The sequence below is a fragment of the Oncorhynchus tshawytscha genome, linkage group LG09 (genome assembly GCF_018296145.1).
Source record: "Oncorhynchus tshawytscha isolate Ot180627B linkage group LG09, Otsh_v2.0, whole genome shotgun sequence".
NCBI lineage: Eukaryota > Metazoa > Chordata > Actinopteri > Salmoniformes > Salmonidae > Oncorhynchus > Oncorhynchus tshawytscha.
Window position 1 is genome coordinate 30,081,556 of NC_056437.1, and position 17,948 is coordinate 30,099,503.

The window sequence follows — 17,948 nt, forward strand, 5'->3', positions numbered from 1 at the left end:
GGACACCAATAAGAAGAGACTTGCTTGGGCTAAGAAACACGAGCAATGGACATTAGACCGGTAGCAATTTGTCATTTGGTCTGGAATCCAAATGTGAGATTTTTGGTTCCAACTGCCGTGTCTTTGTGAGACGCGTTGTGGGTGAACGGATTATCCCAGCATGTGTATTTCCCACCATAAAGTATGGAAGAGGAGGTGTTATGGTGTGGTGGTGCTTTGCTGGTGACACTGTCTGTGATTTATTTCGAATTCAAGACACACTTAACCAGCATGGCTACCACAGCATTCTGCATCGATACACCATCCCATCTGGTTTGGGCTTAGTGGGACTATCATTTGTTTTTCAACAGGACAATGACCCAACACACCTCCAAGCTGTGTGAGGGCTATTTAACAAAGAAGGAGAGTGATGGAGTGCTGCATCAGATGACCTGGCATCCACAATCCCCCTGACCTCAACCAAATTGAGATGGTTTGGGATGTGTTATGTGTTATTTCACAGTTGTGATGTCTTCACTGTTATTCTACAATGTAGAAAATAATAAAAATAAAGAAAAACCCTTGAATGAGTAGGTGTTCTAAAAATGTTGACCGGTAGTGTATCTATATGGATATTACATAGAGTATGGGGAACACAATCACTATAATGAAATACGAGGACCAATAGCCTATAAGACGGTCAAAAGCCACAGCCACAGCATGTCATAGCCAACATAACATACACAGACTATACTAATATATTGTATGCCTTAGGTCTATATATTATATATACTGTACATATATAGAAATCAAAGACAAATATCTTAAATGAATATGCATCCATTTAAACAACTGGATTAGCACGAGAAGAAAAAAGGTATTTTACTTACAGATATAAAAGTAACGTTACCTTCTCCTTCCAAACTTTCTTGCTCGCAGGACTCCTCTTGTCACTCTCACGGTCAATTTCTGCAATAATATCATCCAAATGTGTATACTTGAAGTTCGATTTAGCGTTTATACTCTTAGCAGCCATGTTGTACTTTTTCAGTTTTGAGAAAACTTTGTGGATTTTCAATGGGGAATGAATTGTGTTGCGCGCAGCCATAGGACAATGGCCATTAGTCCTACAAAGGGCCATCACATACTCATGTAAAGCATAATGATGGCTGTCCTTCATGGGCTAATTAACATGTTGTGTAGCCATTACGTAATGTAAAATGATTAACACTTTTTGGGTTGCCTTCTAAAGTGTCTGAGGATTGCACAGAAACCAAACTTGACCGGGTGAAACAAGGTTTAGCTGGTTAGATTTCATAGATTGTTTTGTTGCAAGTTGAAAGAGTTGGAATTCATGCAAAACGCTGTATAAAACATGGATCGTGTTAGGATATAAAAATAGATTTGATCAAACAAAACTATGCTACATTTTGTCTCTGGTACCCTCAGGATGACAAATCAGAGCAAGATTACCGAATGTAAGTACATTATATACCATCAGAGGTGAATGTATCAAACCAGTTGCCTTGATAAAAGTGTTATGTTGTTGTGCACTATCCTCAAACAATAGCATGGTATTTTTTAGCTGTAATAGCTACTGTAAATTGTACACTGTGGTTAGATTAACAACATCTAAGCTTTCTGACCATATAAGACATGTCTATGCCCTGGAAAGTTGGCTTTTGTTTACAATGCCATTCAAGTCAAATATTGAGTAGCAACTGTCCCGATTTCAGGGTTTTAACTAAGTTACAGCGCAGTTAATATTCCGTAGGTAGAAATAATGTACACATTGTAGGTCTATAGAATCAAATGGCATTAGACAAAGTGATAGAATTGCTGGCCTTTCCTGCCCCCATAGAAAACTCCTTGCTGCGCTATGTGAGTCAGAGTGAGGACAAGGCCATGCCAGAGGAGTACCTGACTGGACGCAGCAGGAAGAAGAGTGACAAAAGCAGCCCTGCCCACTACGCCCTCCACCCAGCCCTCCAGATGGAGGTCTCCATGTCCACATCCAGCTCTGACTCTGCCACCCTCTACCATGTAAGTCCCATTGGTCCCAGACCCCTGAGACAACACTGGCTTATACAGATTGTTTGTTGTAATTATGGTAAGTTATTTTGAGGACTGATAACAGTGGAGACGAATCAATGTGTATTGCTATCTCTCAATTTAATGTGTGCTATTTTGTAGATGTTTGAACGATCCTCGCTGCTCTCAAGGTCTAGGAAGAAAAGTAAAGGTGAGTTATTCAAAACCTACAGTTGATACCCTATGTACAGTCTCAAATATGCAGTACATACACCTCCTGTAGATACATAAATGTATGCTGACGCAGATCACCCAATACAGTCCATTCATTGCTACCCATCTCCTCCTCTCTCCTCACTTCAGTAGGTGGCTCTCTGTCCTCCATCAGTAAGAGGCGTATCTCATGTAAGGACCTGGGACGTGGGGACTGTGAGGGCTGGCTGTGGAAGAAGAAGGATGCTAAAAGTTATTTCTCCCAGAAGTGGAAAAAGTACTGGTTCATCCTGAAAGATACCTGCCTGTACTGGTACATGAATGAGGAGGTGAGTGTGTGAGTGACACTGACACTGACAGACTTGCTGATTTGTAGTACTGTGGCTTCCTGTCCTGATTATCTGATCTAAAATGTGAACCATCCCTTTATATTTTTTGTATGTGTCAGAAAATTAATGGATGTCAGAACAATATATGATATTGTGTTTTTCCCCCCCTCAGGATGAAAAGGCAGAGGGCTTTGTAAGTCTCCCTGAATTCAAGATTGATCGTGCATCTGAGTGCCGTAGGAAGTAGTGAGTACATGTATTTGTGTTTCTATACCGATTCATTCATATTTGAGTCTTGGGGTCTGTTTGTCTCTGTGAACCTCAACATGTGTTTGTTTGAATATGTCGAGAACATGTGTGTGTGTGTGTGTGTGTGTGTGTGTGTGTGTGTGTGTGTGTCTTTAAATGCAAGATATGTTTATGGGTGTCTAGTGTCTCTATGTACAGTACAGAATATGCAGTCTGTGTATGTGCCCCAGGATATTTACAGTATAGTGGAATCTGTCCTTAACATCATGTTTCTGTGTTCCAGTGCTTTCAAGGCCTGCCATCCAAAGATCAAGAGTTTCTACTTTGCAGCAGACAATGTGGATGACATGAATAGGTGAGAGTCACTGTCAGTGATGATTACTGTAGCTGACACAGAGCTGAGATATGAGAGGGGGAGACAGGAAGAGACAAGGAGGTGAGACAGACTGACAGAAACCTGGAAAGTCTAGGAAAATAGGGCTAGGCAAATGACCAGGTGAGCTGATGTGAGATGCAAAAACAACAGGGAATAACAGAATGGTATGTGGTGTGTGAGATCTGGAATGGTGTGTAGCTGTCACGTTTCATCAGTGTTGTTCCCTCACAGGTGGCTGAGTCGTTTGACCATGGCAGTGGCAGGTTACTCGGAGCAGGAGAGGATCCGACAGGACCAGGGTGAGAATACATGAATACACATTAATAAAGCTGGCAATAATAAAGGACAATAGCTGCTTTGTTTGCCCTACTTTAGAAAATCCCCCCCACATTGTCTCTTTCTGATGGTGACGTGTCCTCTTTTCTTCTTCTTCCTTGCCATTGTCACCAGACTACTGGAGTGAAAGTGATCATGAGGACACGGAGATGCCGTCAACCATACCCAAACAGGACAGCCCTCCACCCCCCTACGACAGCTACCCCAGGCCCCCCTCGGCAAGTTAATCTCTCTTTAAAAAGTTAGACAACAACTCTGTGCGTAGTTTTAATATGTTATTTACATTATTTTTACAATGCCATTATATACCTCTCTAGCTGTGTCTCTTCCTTTTTTATCATTCTGGTATTTATATTAATAACCGTTACAATGTCATTACACCTCTCTGTCTGGTTCTCTTTAGGTGTCCCAGATGAGTCCATACCTGGAGCCCAAACACGGCCGCCTCTCCTCTGAAACCTTCCAGTCACACTCCTCTCATGAGGAGTTCCACCCCGAGCCACAGGAGGGCAGCGGGAGCGGCTCCCCTGGTCAGAAGTCTTCCAGTCAACGGCGTTCGTGGCAGGACTTGATTGAGACTCCCCTGGGCAGCACGGGGCTCCACTACCTGCAGACCCTGCCCCTGGAGGAGGCCCTGCTGCGTTCCCCTGGAGGAGGTGGCCTTTCTGTGGAGTACCGCCGCCAGTCAACCCTCCCTGCTCAGCGCAGCCTGATGCAGGAGCACTATGGCCCACTGCCCCTGCAACTCAGCCCCAGTGTCCCTGTAGAGGCTGGGGGGAAACCCCGTAGCTTCACCCTTCCCCGAGACAGTGGGCTCCATGCCATCCTCTCAGCCTCGGCCAGCGCCTCTGACCACACGGACCACCACCGCTACCAGCTGGCCAGAGACACAGGTGAGACATTACTGAGACATGACTGAGACACAGGACAAAGAGATGTGACAGCCACGATGACGCCATGAAATGGAGAGACATGACACTGTGAGGCAGAGAAGAAAGAGATTTGACAACAACCTCACTCTCACACTCTCTGCCACATTCTAGGATATAACTTGATGGGTATAAATAGTTGAATATACTTAAATGGAAATTATTACTTGTAGGGTTATAACCTGGTAACCAGAAGTGAGTGACGTTGCTAATTAAAGGCATTGTTCAGACAGTCTGTGTCACAGACACTGCTGATTGTCTGAAATTTAGACCGGCCCCATCCCCCATCCCTACAGACCTCCAGGACACTATTCTAAAGTGAAGTGAAATCTTAGTGTCCTAATTGACACTAATTCATCCTGGCAGCCCAACCCCCTCCTCGATGTCTTCCAGGCACACACACACGCACAATGAAAAACACATAGGGCGACCTTTCACACAAGCATAGTAGAAATCATAGGGTAGTCATATACCAGTATGTAAACGTACAATGACAATAAGATAAAGGGGATGGGCAGAGAGATAATATAAGGTAAGAAAAGAGAGAGATGCACCACTGTCTGATGATTGACCTGGATGACTTCATCGCCTGCGTGGATTTTCTTACAGCGGTCAGCCAGAGACTTATGGAGAGGAAGACACATCACACAGCTATAAAAACAGATTGGCCTGATGCTGTTCACTGTCATTAATGGGATTCACTGTGACACAGCCATGAGTGACACTTCTCCGTCTGTATCATAGGAGAATGATCTACATGCCAAATGGCTTCATAGCCCTGACTGAGCATGTTGAAGATTTACTCACTCCCTCTGTAGTTCCAGTGATGACATGCAGGCCGTCATATGTGGATTTGATGTACATGCCCTATAGAGAGACAGAGAGAGGTAGCTTACAGCCATATCCTGACAAGTTCATACATCCATATACAGTACATAACAAACACAGACACAGCAATTAATTCAGTTTAAAAGATACATATAACATCTCCATAAATCCATATCGTAAATATTCAATCGGACGCTGTCATGTGTAGAGGCAAGCAGACAAATGTCCTTAAATGTTCAAGCCTGCCCTAAGATAACAAATAGACACACATACACACACAGAAACGCATCCGTGTCCTTTCAGCCCATGTTAATGTTGAATTTTGAAGAGGACAAAGAAACATGCCTAAGGGGACTTTTTTTCTGTCCTAATTTCTCTACTGCTCTCTCTGTAGACTATATCTAACACAAAACATGCAGCAAACACTGCATGATACACTTCAAGAGGCACCGATTTACAACTGACCCCCGAAACACACAGCACGTCTCACAAATGGACAACATAGTATGACAACCACCAGACACAAAACCTTTGGGGCTGTTTGAGTCCACAAAGCTTGCCAGATAACTTAACATAAAATAAGAGCTATGTGACAATAGCACCATAAGAGGGCAGTATACGGTGCATTCGGGAAAGTATTCAGACCCCTTCACTTTTTCCACATTCTTACGTTACAGCCTTATTCTAAAATTAATTTAATCATTTTTTTCTCATCAATCTACACACAATACCCCATAATGACGAAGCAAAAACTGAAATACTACATTCAGACCCTTTACTCAGTACTTTGTTGAAGCACCTTTGGCAGCGATTACAGCCTTGAGTCTTCTTGGGTATGGCGCTACAAGCTTGGTACACCTGTCTTTTGGGAGTTTCTCCCATTCTTCTCTGCAGATCCTCTCAACCTCTGTCAGGTTGGATGGGGAGCGTCGCTGCACAGCTATTTTCAGGTCTCTGCAGAGATGGTGACTCCAGAGTTCCTCTGTGGAGATGGGAGAACCTTCCAGAAGGACAACCATCTCTGCAGCACTCCACCAATCGGGCCTTAATTTAACTAGGCAAGTCAGTTATGAACAAATTCTTATTTACAATGACGGCCTACCAAAAGACAAAATGCCTCCTGTGGGGACCGGGGCTGGGATTATTTTTTTTTATTAAATTAAAAGAAATATAGGACAAAACACACATCATGACAAGAGAGACAACACAACACTACATAAACAGAGACATAAGAGGAAAAACATAGCATGGCAGCAACACATGACAGAACAGCATTGTAGCAACACAACATGACAACAACATGGTAGCAACACAACATGGCAGCAGCACAAAACATGGTACAAACATTATTGGGCACAGACAACAGCACAAAGGGCAAGAAGGTAGAGACAACAACACATCATGCAAAGCAGCACAACTGTCAGTAAGAGTGTCCATGATTGAGTCTTTGAATTTTGAATTTTATTTTTAATTTTTAATTTCACCTTTATTTAACCAGGTAGGCTAGTTGAGAACAAGTTCTCATTTGCAACTGTGACCTGGCCAAGATAAAGCATAGCAGTGTGAACAGACAACACAGAGTTACACATGGAGTAAACAATTAACAAGTCAATAACACAGTAGGAAAAAAAGAGAGTCTATATACATTGTGTGCAAAAGGCATGAGGAGGTAGGCGAATAATTACAATTTTGCAGATTAACACTGGAGTGATAAATTATCAGATGGTCATGTACAGGTAGAGATATTGGTGTGCAAAAGAGCAGAAAAGTAAATAAATATAAACAGTAAGGAGATGAGGTAGGTAAAATTGGGTGGGCTATTTACCGATAGACTATGTACAGCTGTAGCGATCGGTTAGCTGCTCAGATAGCAGATGTTTGAAGTTGGTGAGGGAGATAAAAGTCTCCAACTTCAGCGATTTTTGCAATTCGGTCAATGAAGAGATTGAGATAAAACTGTCCAGTTTGGATGTTTGTTGCAGCTCGTTCCAGTCGCTAGCTGCAGCGAACTGAAAGGAAGAGCGACCCAGGGATGTGTATGCTTTGGGGACCTTTAACAGAATGTGACTGGCAGAACGGGTGTTGTATGTGGAGGATGAGGGCTGCAGTAGACATCTCAGATAGCGGGGAGTGAGGCCTAAGAGGGTTTTATAAATAAGCATCAACCAGTGGGTCTTGCGACGGGTATACAGAGATGACCAGTTTACAGAAGAGTGATGTGTCCTATAAGGAGCATTGGTGGCAAATCTGATGGCTGAATGGTAAAGAGCGTCCAGCCGCTCGAGAGCACCCTTACCTATAAATTACGTCTCTGTAATCTAGTATGGGTAGGATGGTCATCTCAGTCAGGGTTAGTTTGGCAAGCTGGGGTGAGAGAGGTGCGATTACGATAGAGGAAACCAAGTCTAGATGTAACTTTAGCCTGCAGCTTTGATATGTGCTGAGAGAAGGATAGTGTACCATCTAGCCATACTCCCAAGTACTTGTATGAGGTGACTACCTCAAGCTCTAAACCCTCAGAGGTAGTAATCACACCTGTGGGGAGAGGGGCATTCTTCTTCTTCTTCCTTTGTTTTGGAGGTGTTCAGAACAAGGTTAAGGGCAGAGAAAGCTTGTTGGACACTAAGAAAGATTTGTTGTAGAGTGTTTAACACACCATCCTTTGAGGGGCAGAGCTGAGTATAAGACTGTATCATCTGCATATAAATGAAGGAGAGAGCTTCCTACTGCCTGAGCTATGTTGTTGATGTAAATTGAGAAGAGCGTGGGGCCTAGGATCAAGCCTTGGGGTACACTCTTGGTGACAGGCAGTGTCTGAGACAGCAGATGTTCTGACTTTATGTCACGTTCTGACCTTTATTTCCTTTGTTTTGTCATTATTTAGTATGGTCAGGGCGTGAGTTGGGGTGGGCAGTCTATGTTTGTTTTTCTATGATTTGGGGATTTCTATGTTTCGGCCTAGTATGGTTCTCAATCAGAGGCAGGTGTCATTAGTTGTCTCTGATTGAGAATCATACTTGGGTAGCCTGGGTTTCACTGTGTGTTTGTGGGTGTTTGTTTCCGTGTCTGTGTTTTTCACCACACGATACTGTTTTGGGTTTCGTTCATTCCACGTTTATTGTTTTTGTATTCAGTTGTTGATGTGTACTATTTCTTATTAAAAGAACCATGGACACTTACCATGCCGCATATTGGTCCTCCGATCCTTTTCGCCTCTCCTCTTCGGAAGAAGAGGAGGAAATCCCTTACACTTTATACACTGCACTCTTTGAGAGAGGTAGTTAGCAAACCAGGCCAAATACCCCTCAGAGACACCAATACACCTTAGCCGGCACACAAGAATGGAATGGTCTACCGCAGTGGTTCCCAAACATTTTATAGTCCTGTACCTCTTCAAACTCCAGCTGTGTACCCCCTCTAGCACCAGTGTCAGCTCACTCTCAAATGTAGTTTTTTGCCATCATTGTAAGCCTGCCACACACATGCACACTATACGATACATTTATTAAACATAAGAATGAGTGTGAGTTTTTGTCACAACCTGGCTCGCGGGAAGTGACAAAGAGCTCTTATAGGACCAGGGCACAAATAATAATATAATAATAATCAATAATTTTGCTCTTTATTTAGCCATCTTATATATAAAACCTTATTTGTTCATCATTAACCACCGGTTAATGAGAAGGGCGTGCTTGAAAGGATGCACATAACTCTGCAATGTTGGGTTGTATTGGAGAGAGTCTCAGTCTTAAATCATTTTCCACACACAGTCTGTAACTGTATCTAGTGAGGGCCGAGAATCCACTCTCACAAAGGTACGTGGTTGAAAAGGGCATCAGTGTCTTAACAGCGCGATTTGCCAAGGCAAGAAACTCTGAGCGCATCCCTATCCAGAAATCTGGCAGTGGCTTCTGATTAAATTCAAATTTCACAGAACTGCTTGTTGCAATTTTGATGAGGCTGTCTTGTTCAGATATCGGTAAATGGACTGGAGACAGGGCATGAAAGGAATAATTAATCCAGTTGTTTGTGTCGTCTGTTTCGGGAAAGTACCTGCGTAATTGCGCAACCAGCTCACTCAGGTGCTTCGCTATATCACATTTGACATTGTCCGTAAGCTTAAGTTAATTTGCACACAAAAAATCATACAATGATGGAATGACCTGTGTGTTGTCCTTGTTAATGCAGACAGAAAAGAGCTCCAACTTCTTAGTCATAGCCTCAATTTTGTCCCTCACATTGAATATAGTTTCAGAGAGTCCCTGTAATCCTAGATTCAGATCATTCAGGCGAGAAAAAACTTCACCCAGATAGGCCAGCCGTGTGAGAAACTCGTCATCATGCAAGCGGTCAGACAAGTGAATATTAGGGTCAGTAAAGAAAACTTTAACTTCTCTGGTACAAGTCGGACGCACCAAATTAAAAAACAACAGAAATCCCATAATTAAAATTCCTCAAACATACAAGTATTATCCACCATTTTAAAGATAAACTTCTTTTAAATCCAACCGTGTCCGATTTCAAAAGGCTTTACTGTGAAAGCACACCATGCGATTCTGTTAGGTCAGCACCTAGTCACAGAAAACCATACAGACATTTTTACAGCCAAAGAGAGGAGTCACAAAAAGCAGAAATAGAGATCAAATGAATCACTAACCTTTGATGATCTTCATCAGAATGCACTCATAGGACTTCATGTTACACCATACATGTATGTTTTGTTCGATAGAGTTCATATTTATAACCAAAAATATCAGTTTACATTGGCGTTATGGTCAGAAATGCATTGTCTCAAACAAACATCCGGTGAAAGTGCAGAGAGCCACATCAAATTACAGAAATACTCATCATAAACATTGATAAACGATACAAGTATTTAACATACATTTAAAGATAAACTTCTCCTTATTGCAACCGCTGTGTCAGATTTCAAAAAGGCCTTACGGAGAAAGCACACTTTGCAATTATGTTAGGTCTGCACCTAGCCACAGAAACCCATTCAGCCATTTTCCAGCCAAGGAGAGTGTCACAAAAGTCAGAAATAGCATTAAAATTAAATCACTTACCTGTGATGATCTTCATCTGGTGGCACTCCCAGGTCTCCATGTTAGACAATAAATGTTTGTTTTGTTTGATAATGTCCCCCTTTATGACCAAATACCTCCTTTCTGTTCGCACGTTTTGTCCAGTATTCCGAATGCTTAAGGCGCGTGCACGAAGTCCAGAGAAATGTTTTTTTTTTAAGTACAATAAAGTTAGTAGAAACATGCCAAACGATGTTTAAAATAAATCATCCGGTTGTTTTATTCATAAATAATCAATAATATTTCAACCGGACAAAAGCTTCGTCAATAGAAAAGGAGAAACAAGAAAGGTGCGTTCCCGATCAGGCTGATGAATGGAAATTTCCATTGGCCAATGATTGAAAGTGCTGTATCTCCCTCATTTTTCAGAGTAAAAGCCTGAAACAATGCCTAAAGACTGGCCACATGTAGAGGAAGCCACACAGCCCGTGAACTGGGTCGTAAGTCTTTGTATGGTGGATAGGCTTTCAATGGAAAAACAGCATTTCAAAATAATAGTACTTCCTGGTTGGATTTTCCTCGGGTTTTCGCCTGCCATATCAGCCAGAAGAGGACTGGCCACCCCACATAGCCTGGTTCCTCTCTAGGTTTCTTCCTAGGTTTTGGTCTTTCTAGGGAGTTTTTCCTAGCCACCGTGCTTCTACACCTGCATTGCTTGCTGTTTGGGGTTTTAGGCTGGGTTTCTGTACAGCACTTTGAGATGTCAGCTGATGTATGAAGGGCTATATAAATAAATTTGATTTGATTTGATTTGATTTTTTATTTGAGTTATGTTATACTCACAGACATTATTTTAACAGTTTTGGAAACTTTAGAGTGTTTCCTATCCAAATCTACTAATTATATGCATATCCTATCTTGGATGAAAAGGTGCCCATTGTAAACGGCCAGCTCCTCGGTCTCAGTTGCTAATATATGCATATTATTATTAGTATTGGATAGAAAACACTCTGAAGTTTGAACTGTTTGAATTATATCTGTGAGTATAACAGAACTCATATTGCAGGCAAAAACCTGAGAAGTTCCACTTCCTGTTTGTATTTTGTCTGGGGGTGGCAGATTTTCAACCAAGCTCTCATTGAAATTACAGCGAGATATGGATGAGTTTTCACTTCCTACGCCTTCCACGAGATGTCAACAGTCAATAGAACTTTGTCTGATGACTCTAATGTGAAGGGGGGTCGAATGAGACAGGAAATAGTCACCACTGCCACGAGTTGACCATGCTTTCACTATGCGCGTTCACAGGGGAAGGACCTGCGTTCCACTGGTCATCTGAAGTCATTTTAATTCTCCGGTTGGAACGTTATTCAAGATACAGTATATATAAACAACATTCTAAAGATTGATTCAGTACATCGTTTGACATGTTTCTACTGACTGATACGGAACTTTTGGACATTTCGTCACGTTATAGTGGACGCACTTTGTGACGTTGGAATTGTTTACCAAATGCGCTAACCAAAGTAGCTAATTGGACATAAATAATGGACATTATCGAACAAATCAAGCATTTAATGTGGACCTGGGATTCCTAGAACTGCATTCTGATGAAGTTCATCAAAGGTAAGGAAACATTTATCATGTATTTTCTTGTTTCGGTTGACTCCAACATGGCGGCTAATTTGGCTTCTGTTTTGAGCTCCGTCTCAGATTATTGCATGGGTTGCTTTCTCCGTAAACTTTTTTTGAAATCTGACACAGCGGTTGCATTAAGGAGAGGTATATCTATAATTCCATGTGTATAACTTGTATTATCATCTACATTTATGATGAGTATTTCTGTTGAAACGATGTGGCTATGCAAAATCACTTGATGTTTTTGGAACTAGGGAATCTAATAAGCCAATGTAAACTCAGATTTTTTTATATAAATATGAACTTTATCAAACAAAACATGCATGTATTGTGTAACATGAAGTCCTATGAGTGTCATCTGATGAAGATAATTCAAGGTTAGTGATTAATTTTGTCTCTATTTCTGCTTTTTGTGAATGCTATATTTCACTGGAAAATGGCTGTGCTTATTGTGGTTTGGTGGAGACCTAACATAATTGTTTGTAGTGCTTTTGCTGAAAAGCATATTTGAAATCGGACACTTTGGTGGGATTAACAACGAGAATAGCTTTAAAATGGTATGAGACACATGTATGTTTGAGGAATGTTAATTATGAGATTTTTGCTGTTTTGAAAATGGCGTCCTACACTTTGACTGGTTGTTGTCAAATCGCTCCCGTTAACGGGATTGTAGCCATAAGAAGTTAACAAAGTTAACCATTTTCACAATCGTGTCCAAAACATCTTTCAGACTGTCAGGCATTCCCTTGGCAGCAAGAAGCTCTCGATGGATGCTGCAGTGTACCCAAGTGGCGTCGAGAGCAACTGCTTGCACGCGTGTTACCACTCCACTATGTCTCCCTGATATGGCTTTTGCGCCATCTGTACAGATACCAACACATCTTGACCACCAAAGTCCATTTGATGTCACAAAGCTGTCCAGTACTTAAAAAATATCCTCTCATGTTGTCCTTGGTTTCCAGTGGTTTGCAGAAGAGGATGGCTTCCTTAATTGACCCCCCATAAATGTAATGGACATATACCAGGAGCTGTGCCAAGCCTGCTACATTTGTTGACTCATCCAGCTGTAATGTATATAATTCACTGACTTGTATGCAAAGCAGTAATTGTTCCAAAACATCTCATGCCATGTCACTGATGCGTTGTGAAACAGTGTTGTTTGATGAAGGCATTGTCTGTATAGTTTTTTTGGCCTTTTCCTCCAGCATTGTCCCAGCCAAATCCAAGGCAGCAGGAAGAATTAAGTCTGTAGTATGGGGCTTGCCTGTCCTAGCCACTCGGTAGCTCACCATAGAAGACACTTCTAGCCTTCTTATAAATGGTATCTGTTGCTTTTATACATGTCTTACTACTCAAAAGTCATCTTTATTCTCGCTCAAAAAACTCCCATGGCTTATTTTTCAAATTGTCATGTTTCATTTCTAAATGTCTGAGCAAGAGTGAAGGTTTCCTGCGAGAGAGTAACGGTTAATGTGATTGGATGTTAATTATTAGACTAGGATACCTGTATTTGACATTATGTTATTTCGCTGAACACTAGATGGTTTAATTTTATTTTTGGCAGTGAAACGAGGCTACTCAGGAGAGAAAAAAAACTCACCCAAATGTATAGTCTCATTGGAAAATATAAATGTACTGTTTGAAAATGTTTTTTATAAATAATAATAATAATTTTTCATGTGAATCAAATTTTTATTTGGCGTACCCCCGACGGCATTGCTCGTACCTCTGGGGGTTTGGAAATACCTGGTCTACCGTATCAAAAGCTTTGGCCAAGTCAATAAAAATAACAGCACAACCTTGCTTAGAATCAAGGGCAAAGGTGACATCATTGAGGACTTGTGACACATCCATAACCTGAGTGGAAACCAGATTGCATACCAGAGAGAATAATATAGACATCAAGAAAGCCAGTCAGTTGATTATTGACAAGTGTTTCCAACACTTTTGATGAACAGGGCAAAATAGAAATAGGCCTATAACAATTAGGATTAGCTTGATCTCCCCTTTAAACAAAGGACGAACTGTGGCTGCCTTCCAAGCAATGGGAACCTCCCCAGAGAGAAGAGACAGGTGAAAAAGGTCAGAGATAGGCTTGGCGATTATAGGGCCAGCAACCGTAAAGAAGAAAGAGTCTAAACCATCTGACCCAGATGTTTTTTGGGGGTCAAGTTTAAGGAGCTCCTTTAGCACCTCGGACTCAGTGACGGCCTGCAGGGAGAAACTTTGTAGCGGAGTAGGGGAAAAATATGGAGGAGCATCGGGGCTAGTCGTATTAGAAGGGGTGAGAGATGAGGAAATGTAAAAGGCACATGACAGCCCGCTTGGAGTTAGCCAAAATGAAACCAAGATTGAACTCTTTGGCCTGAATGCCAAGCGTCATGTCTGGAGGAAAAAAGGCACCGCTCATCACCTGGCCAATACAATCACTACGGTGAAGCATGGTGGTGGCAGCATCATGCTGTGGGGAAGTCTTTCAGCGGCAGGGAATGGGATACTAGTCAAGATCGAGGGAAAGATGAACAGAGCAAAGTACAGAGAGGTCCTTGATGCAAACCTGCTCCAGAGCACTCAGGACTTCAGACTGGGGCGGGGTTTCAACTTCCAACAGGACAATGAGCCTTAGCCAAGACAACGCAGTGGCTTTGGAACAAGTCTCAGAATGTCCACGAATGGCCCAGCCAGAGCCCGGACTTGAACCCGATTTACATCTAACAGAGAGACCTGAAAATAGTGAAAATTGTGCAGCGATGCTAACCATCCAACCTTACAGAGTCTGAGAGGCTCTGCAGATTATGGGAGAAACTCCCCAAATACAGGTGTGCCAAGCTTGTAGCATCAAACCCAAGATGATTTGAGGCTGTAATCGCTGCCAAAGGTTCTTCAACAAAGTACTGAGTAAAGGTTCTGAATACTTGTGTAAATGTGATATTTCAGTTTTTTATTTGTAATAAATTTGCAAACATTTCTAAAAAACAGTTTTTACTTTGTCATTACGGGGTATTGTGTGTATTTTGATGAGGGGAAAAAACAATTTAATCAATTTTAGAATAAGTGTCACGATTTCTTCCGAAGTCAATGCCTCCTTGTTTGGGCGGTGCTCGGCAGTCGACGTCGCTGGTCTTCTAGCCATCGCCGATCCCTTTTTCATTTTCCATTTGTATTGTCTTGTTTTTCCACACACCTGGTTCTCATTTCCCTCATTATGTGTTGTGTTTTTAACCCTCTGTTTCCCCCATGTCTTTGTGTGGTATTGTTTATTCTGTTTCATGTTATGCGCACGTTAGTCTGTTGTGCTGGGTTATGTTAACCCAAATTGTTATTTAGTGTTTATTTTGCCATGTGCTTTTTGTTTGCCTAAATATTGGCTACCCAATATCTGCTCTCCTGCACCTGACTCCCATACAGCCATTTACGCATACCTGACAATAAGGCTTGTTACGTATCAAAATGTGGAAAAAGTGAATACTTTGAATGCACTGTATGTAAAGGATAACATGGGAAATTCCACAGTAGCAGCCTACCGTGTGTGTGTTGCCTGCCCTTGAGGAAGTGCAATGCTGTGCTGAGATCTAGATTCACATGTATGTTGTTGTTGTTGTTTATGTGGTGCAAAATAAAACAGCACATGAATGACACGTATGGTGAATCTGCTTGTCCTCAGGCTGCGAGCGGGAGGGACGTCCTCAGGCTGACTCTTTGGGGGACCTGTACCGGGCCCTGGAGAGGGCCAACCTGTCCTCCATAGGCGATCACCGGCCCTCCTCCCGTCTGGAGTACAAACGCTCCTTCGTCCGCCGCGTCAACGACCCACTGCTCAGTGAAAAGCTGCACCGTCTCCGCATCCTACAGAGTGCTCTCAAGGTATGAGAGGACCTATAGAATATAGTGTATGTACAGTGTGTGTGTACTGTGTAGTGTATACAGTGTATTACCTCTTAAATCGTACTCTTTTCTCCTCCTGACAGAATGTCCCTCTTCAGGACTCTGACCCATCGTTGGGTTTTTTAGGATAGCCTATGTGGAACAGACCATGGACACAGCAGCGCCATTACAGTCATCCCATACATCCTGCCAAGGGACGTGCCCTTACTGCCCTACCCCAGACATCCCCTCATCCCTGGAAGACAACCATAACAACCAGTGTTACACCCCTCTCTTTCTCTCTCACACACTCACTCAATCTCACTCTCTCTGCATGCCCACATCTGCTTCTAAGGACCTTTCCTCATGCAAAATAATTTGTTCAGTGAGCAAAATAATGATAACAGATTAAATAGATGAGATGACTTTGCATCATAAAATGCGTGCAATGCATGTTCACACTATTTACTTAAACTCTGGTTCAATAATAGTCTTCTTCTCATTGACATTGTTAATCCTTTGACGCGTACAAACACATATTTTTGTGATCATTGTTGAGTGGTCCCTGCAGCGTGCGATCTCAAATACGTAATTGGAACAGTAGTAACAGAATGTATGATGCAACAAACGCGTCTAAACACCATTGTTGTCTGAACAGCATCTAAATATTTTTGTTGTATTGATGGAAAATAAAGTTCTTAAACTTTATTCCTCAATTTTATATTTTATTGTAAAAGATAAATGCGAACTTCATCATCCAAGCATCACACGGAACACATCCACAGCCAAACTCATTCCATAAACCAGTCTAAATAACAGGTTGCGCTGACAAAAAAATAAAACTGAAGTTAGTGACCTAACAGCTAGGCTAGTTTACAATGTACCACATCTCTGGTGAGCATGAGACTAACGTAATGTTGTTTAGAAAAGAAATGCGTGTCAGCTAAGCTAACAACAGCTCAATTCTTTAAGATGGCAGCCATGTTGGTTTACGTTTGACAAGCAAAAACTCTAATCCCAGAATGCTATTCACTATAAAACGAAAATAAACAAAATCAAAGATTGCTGCGCTTATTGCCTGAAAAATATTAACTTAGTTTAGCCACTTTTCAGCATATTACAAATTGTTGATGTACTTGTTACAGTGTATACAAGAACTGGAGCACATGACTTGACAAGTCATTAACCGTTTCTGACAGATCACAAAGCAAATAAAGGTTTTTACCTCACAGAGCATCACATCAAATACAAGCCTACTGCCTAGCCTAACCATAGTGCAAAACCTAAACAGGGATGAAACCATTTTAGGGGGTTTGTGGGGGTTCCTTTCATTTGTGGGGGGTTTCAAATCCATTGGGGGTAGAAATGGGGGAAGGTATCTTGTGGGGATAGGATGCAGGAAATACTACTAAGATGGGGGATTTATCAATAAATGGGGGGCAAACACAAGAAGGTTATATGCTAAATAAAAATAAACCCCCTGGAAAGAGGGATCGGAGTTGGTAACCCTGAGGTACCAAAGTTACAATCTGATGCCGCGTTCAAGACAACTGGGAACTTAGGAAAAAAGTTTTGAACGGTTATCCAATTCGGAATTCCAACCTGGGAACTCGGGCCTCTTTCTAGAGCTCCAACTTTCTGACCCAAAGATCATTGATGCCATGATTTTGCTTAGTTTTTTTCAGAGTTCACAGTTGTCTTGAAAGCACCATAAGTCAGTCGAGTTGTTATAACATCTTTGGTCTGACAGACGCTAACGTGACAAACAGAATGTTCACAAACATGGCGCCACACATAGCCGGCAAATAGCTTAGCATTAGCTCATCATAATCAGTACAACATTCAAGTATTTTACACGCATCATATGTGTCCATTACAATCTATGCAAGAATCGGAATACATTATTTGTCACCAGTACTTGAAAACATGTTAATAAAAGAGTCAACACATTATGATCCATACAAATATCTTGATCGTGATGTGTGTTTTGTCCTATATTTGTATTACATTTAAATTGATTTTTAATCCCAGCCCCCGTCCCCGCAGGAGGCCTTTTGCCTTTTGGTAGGCTGTCATTGTAAGTAAGAATTTGTTCTTAACTGACTTGCCTTATTAAATAAAGGTTAAATAAAACATAAATAACATGCCCAAA

General features: G+C 41.7%; 1 protein-coding gene across 7 annotated transcripts in view; it reads left to right on the plus strand.

The window, feature by feature from the left end:
- The window catches only part of LOC112257763 (connector enhancer of kinase suppressor of ras 2-like), a 45,512-nt gene extending 28,414 nt beyond the window's left edge, over positions 1–17,098 (plus strand). For 4 of the 7 annotated variants that reach the window (XM_042326767.1, XM_042326770.1, XM_042326768.1 and 1 more), the window contains 10 exons: positions 1,841–2,022; positions 2,173–2,221; positions 2,377–2,552; positions 2,725–2,798; positions 3,085–3,156; positions 3,409–3,476; positions 3,628–3,731; positions 3,917–4,406; positions 15,597–15,796; positions 15,901–17,098. In XM_042326767.1, coding sequence (XP_042182701.1) covers positions 1,841–2,022; positions 2,173–2,221; positions 2,377–2,552; positions 2,725–2,798; positions 3,085–3,156; positions 3,409–3,476; positions 3,628–3,731; positions 3,917–4,406; positions 15,597–15,796; positions 15,901–15,948 — 1,463 coding nt within the window. In that variant the 3' untranslated portion in view covers positions 15,949–17,098. Of the gene's footprint in view, positions 1–1,840; positions 2,023–2,172; positions 2,222–2,373; positions 2,553–2,724; positions 2,799–3,084; positions 3,157–3,408; positions 3,477–3,627; positions 3,732–3,916; positions 4,407–15,596; positions 15,797–15,900 lie in introns of all 7 variants that reach the window. The other 3 variants (XM_042326769.1, XM_024431590.2, XM_042326765.1) reach the window with 1 other exon arrangement.
- Positions 17,099–17,948: the final 850 nt, after the last annotated feature.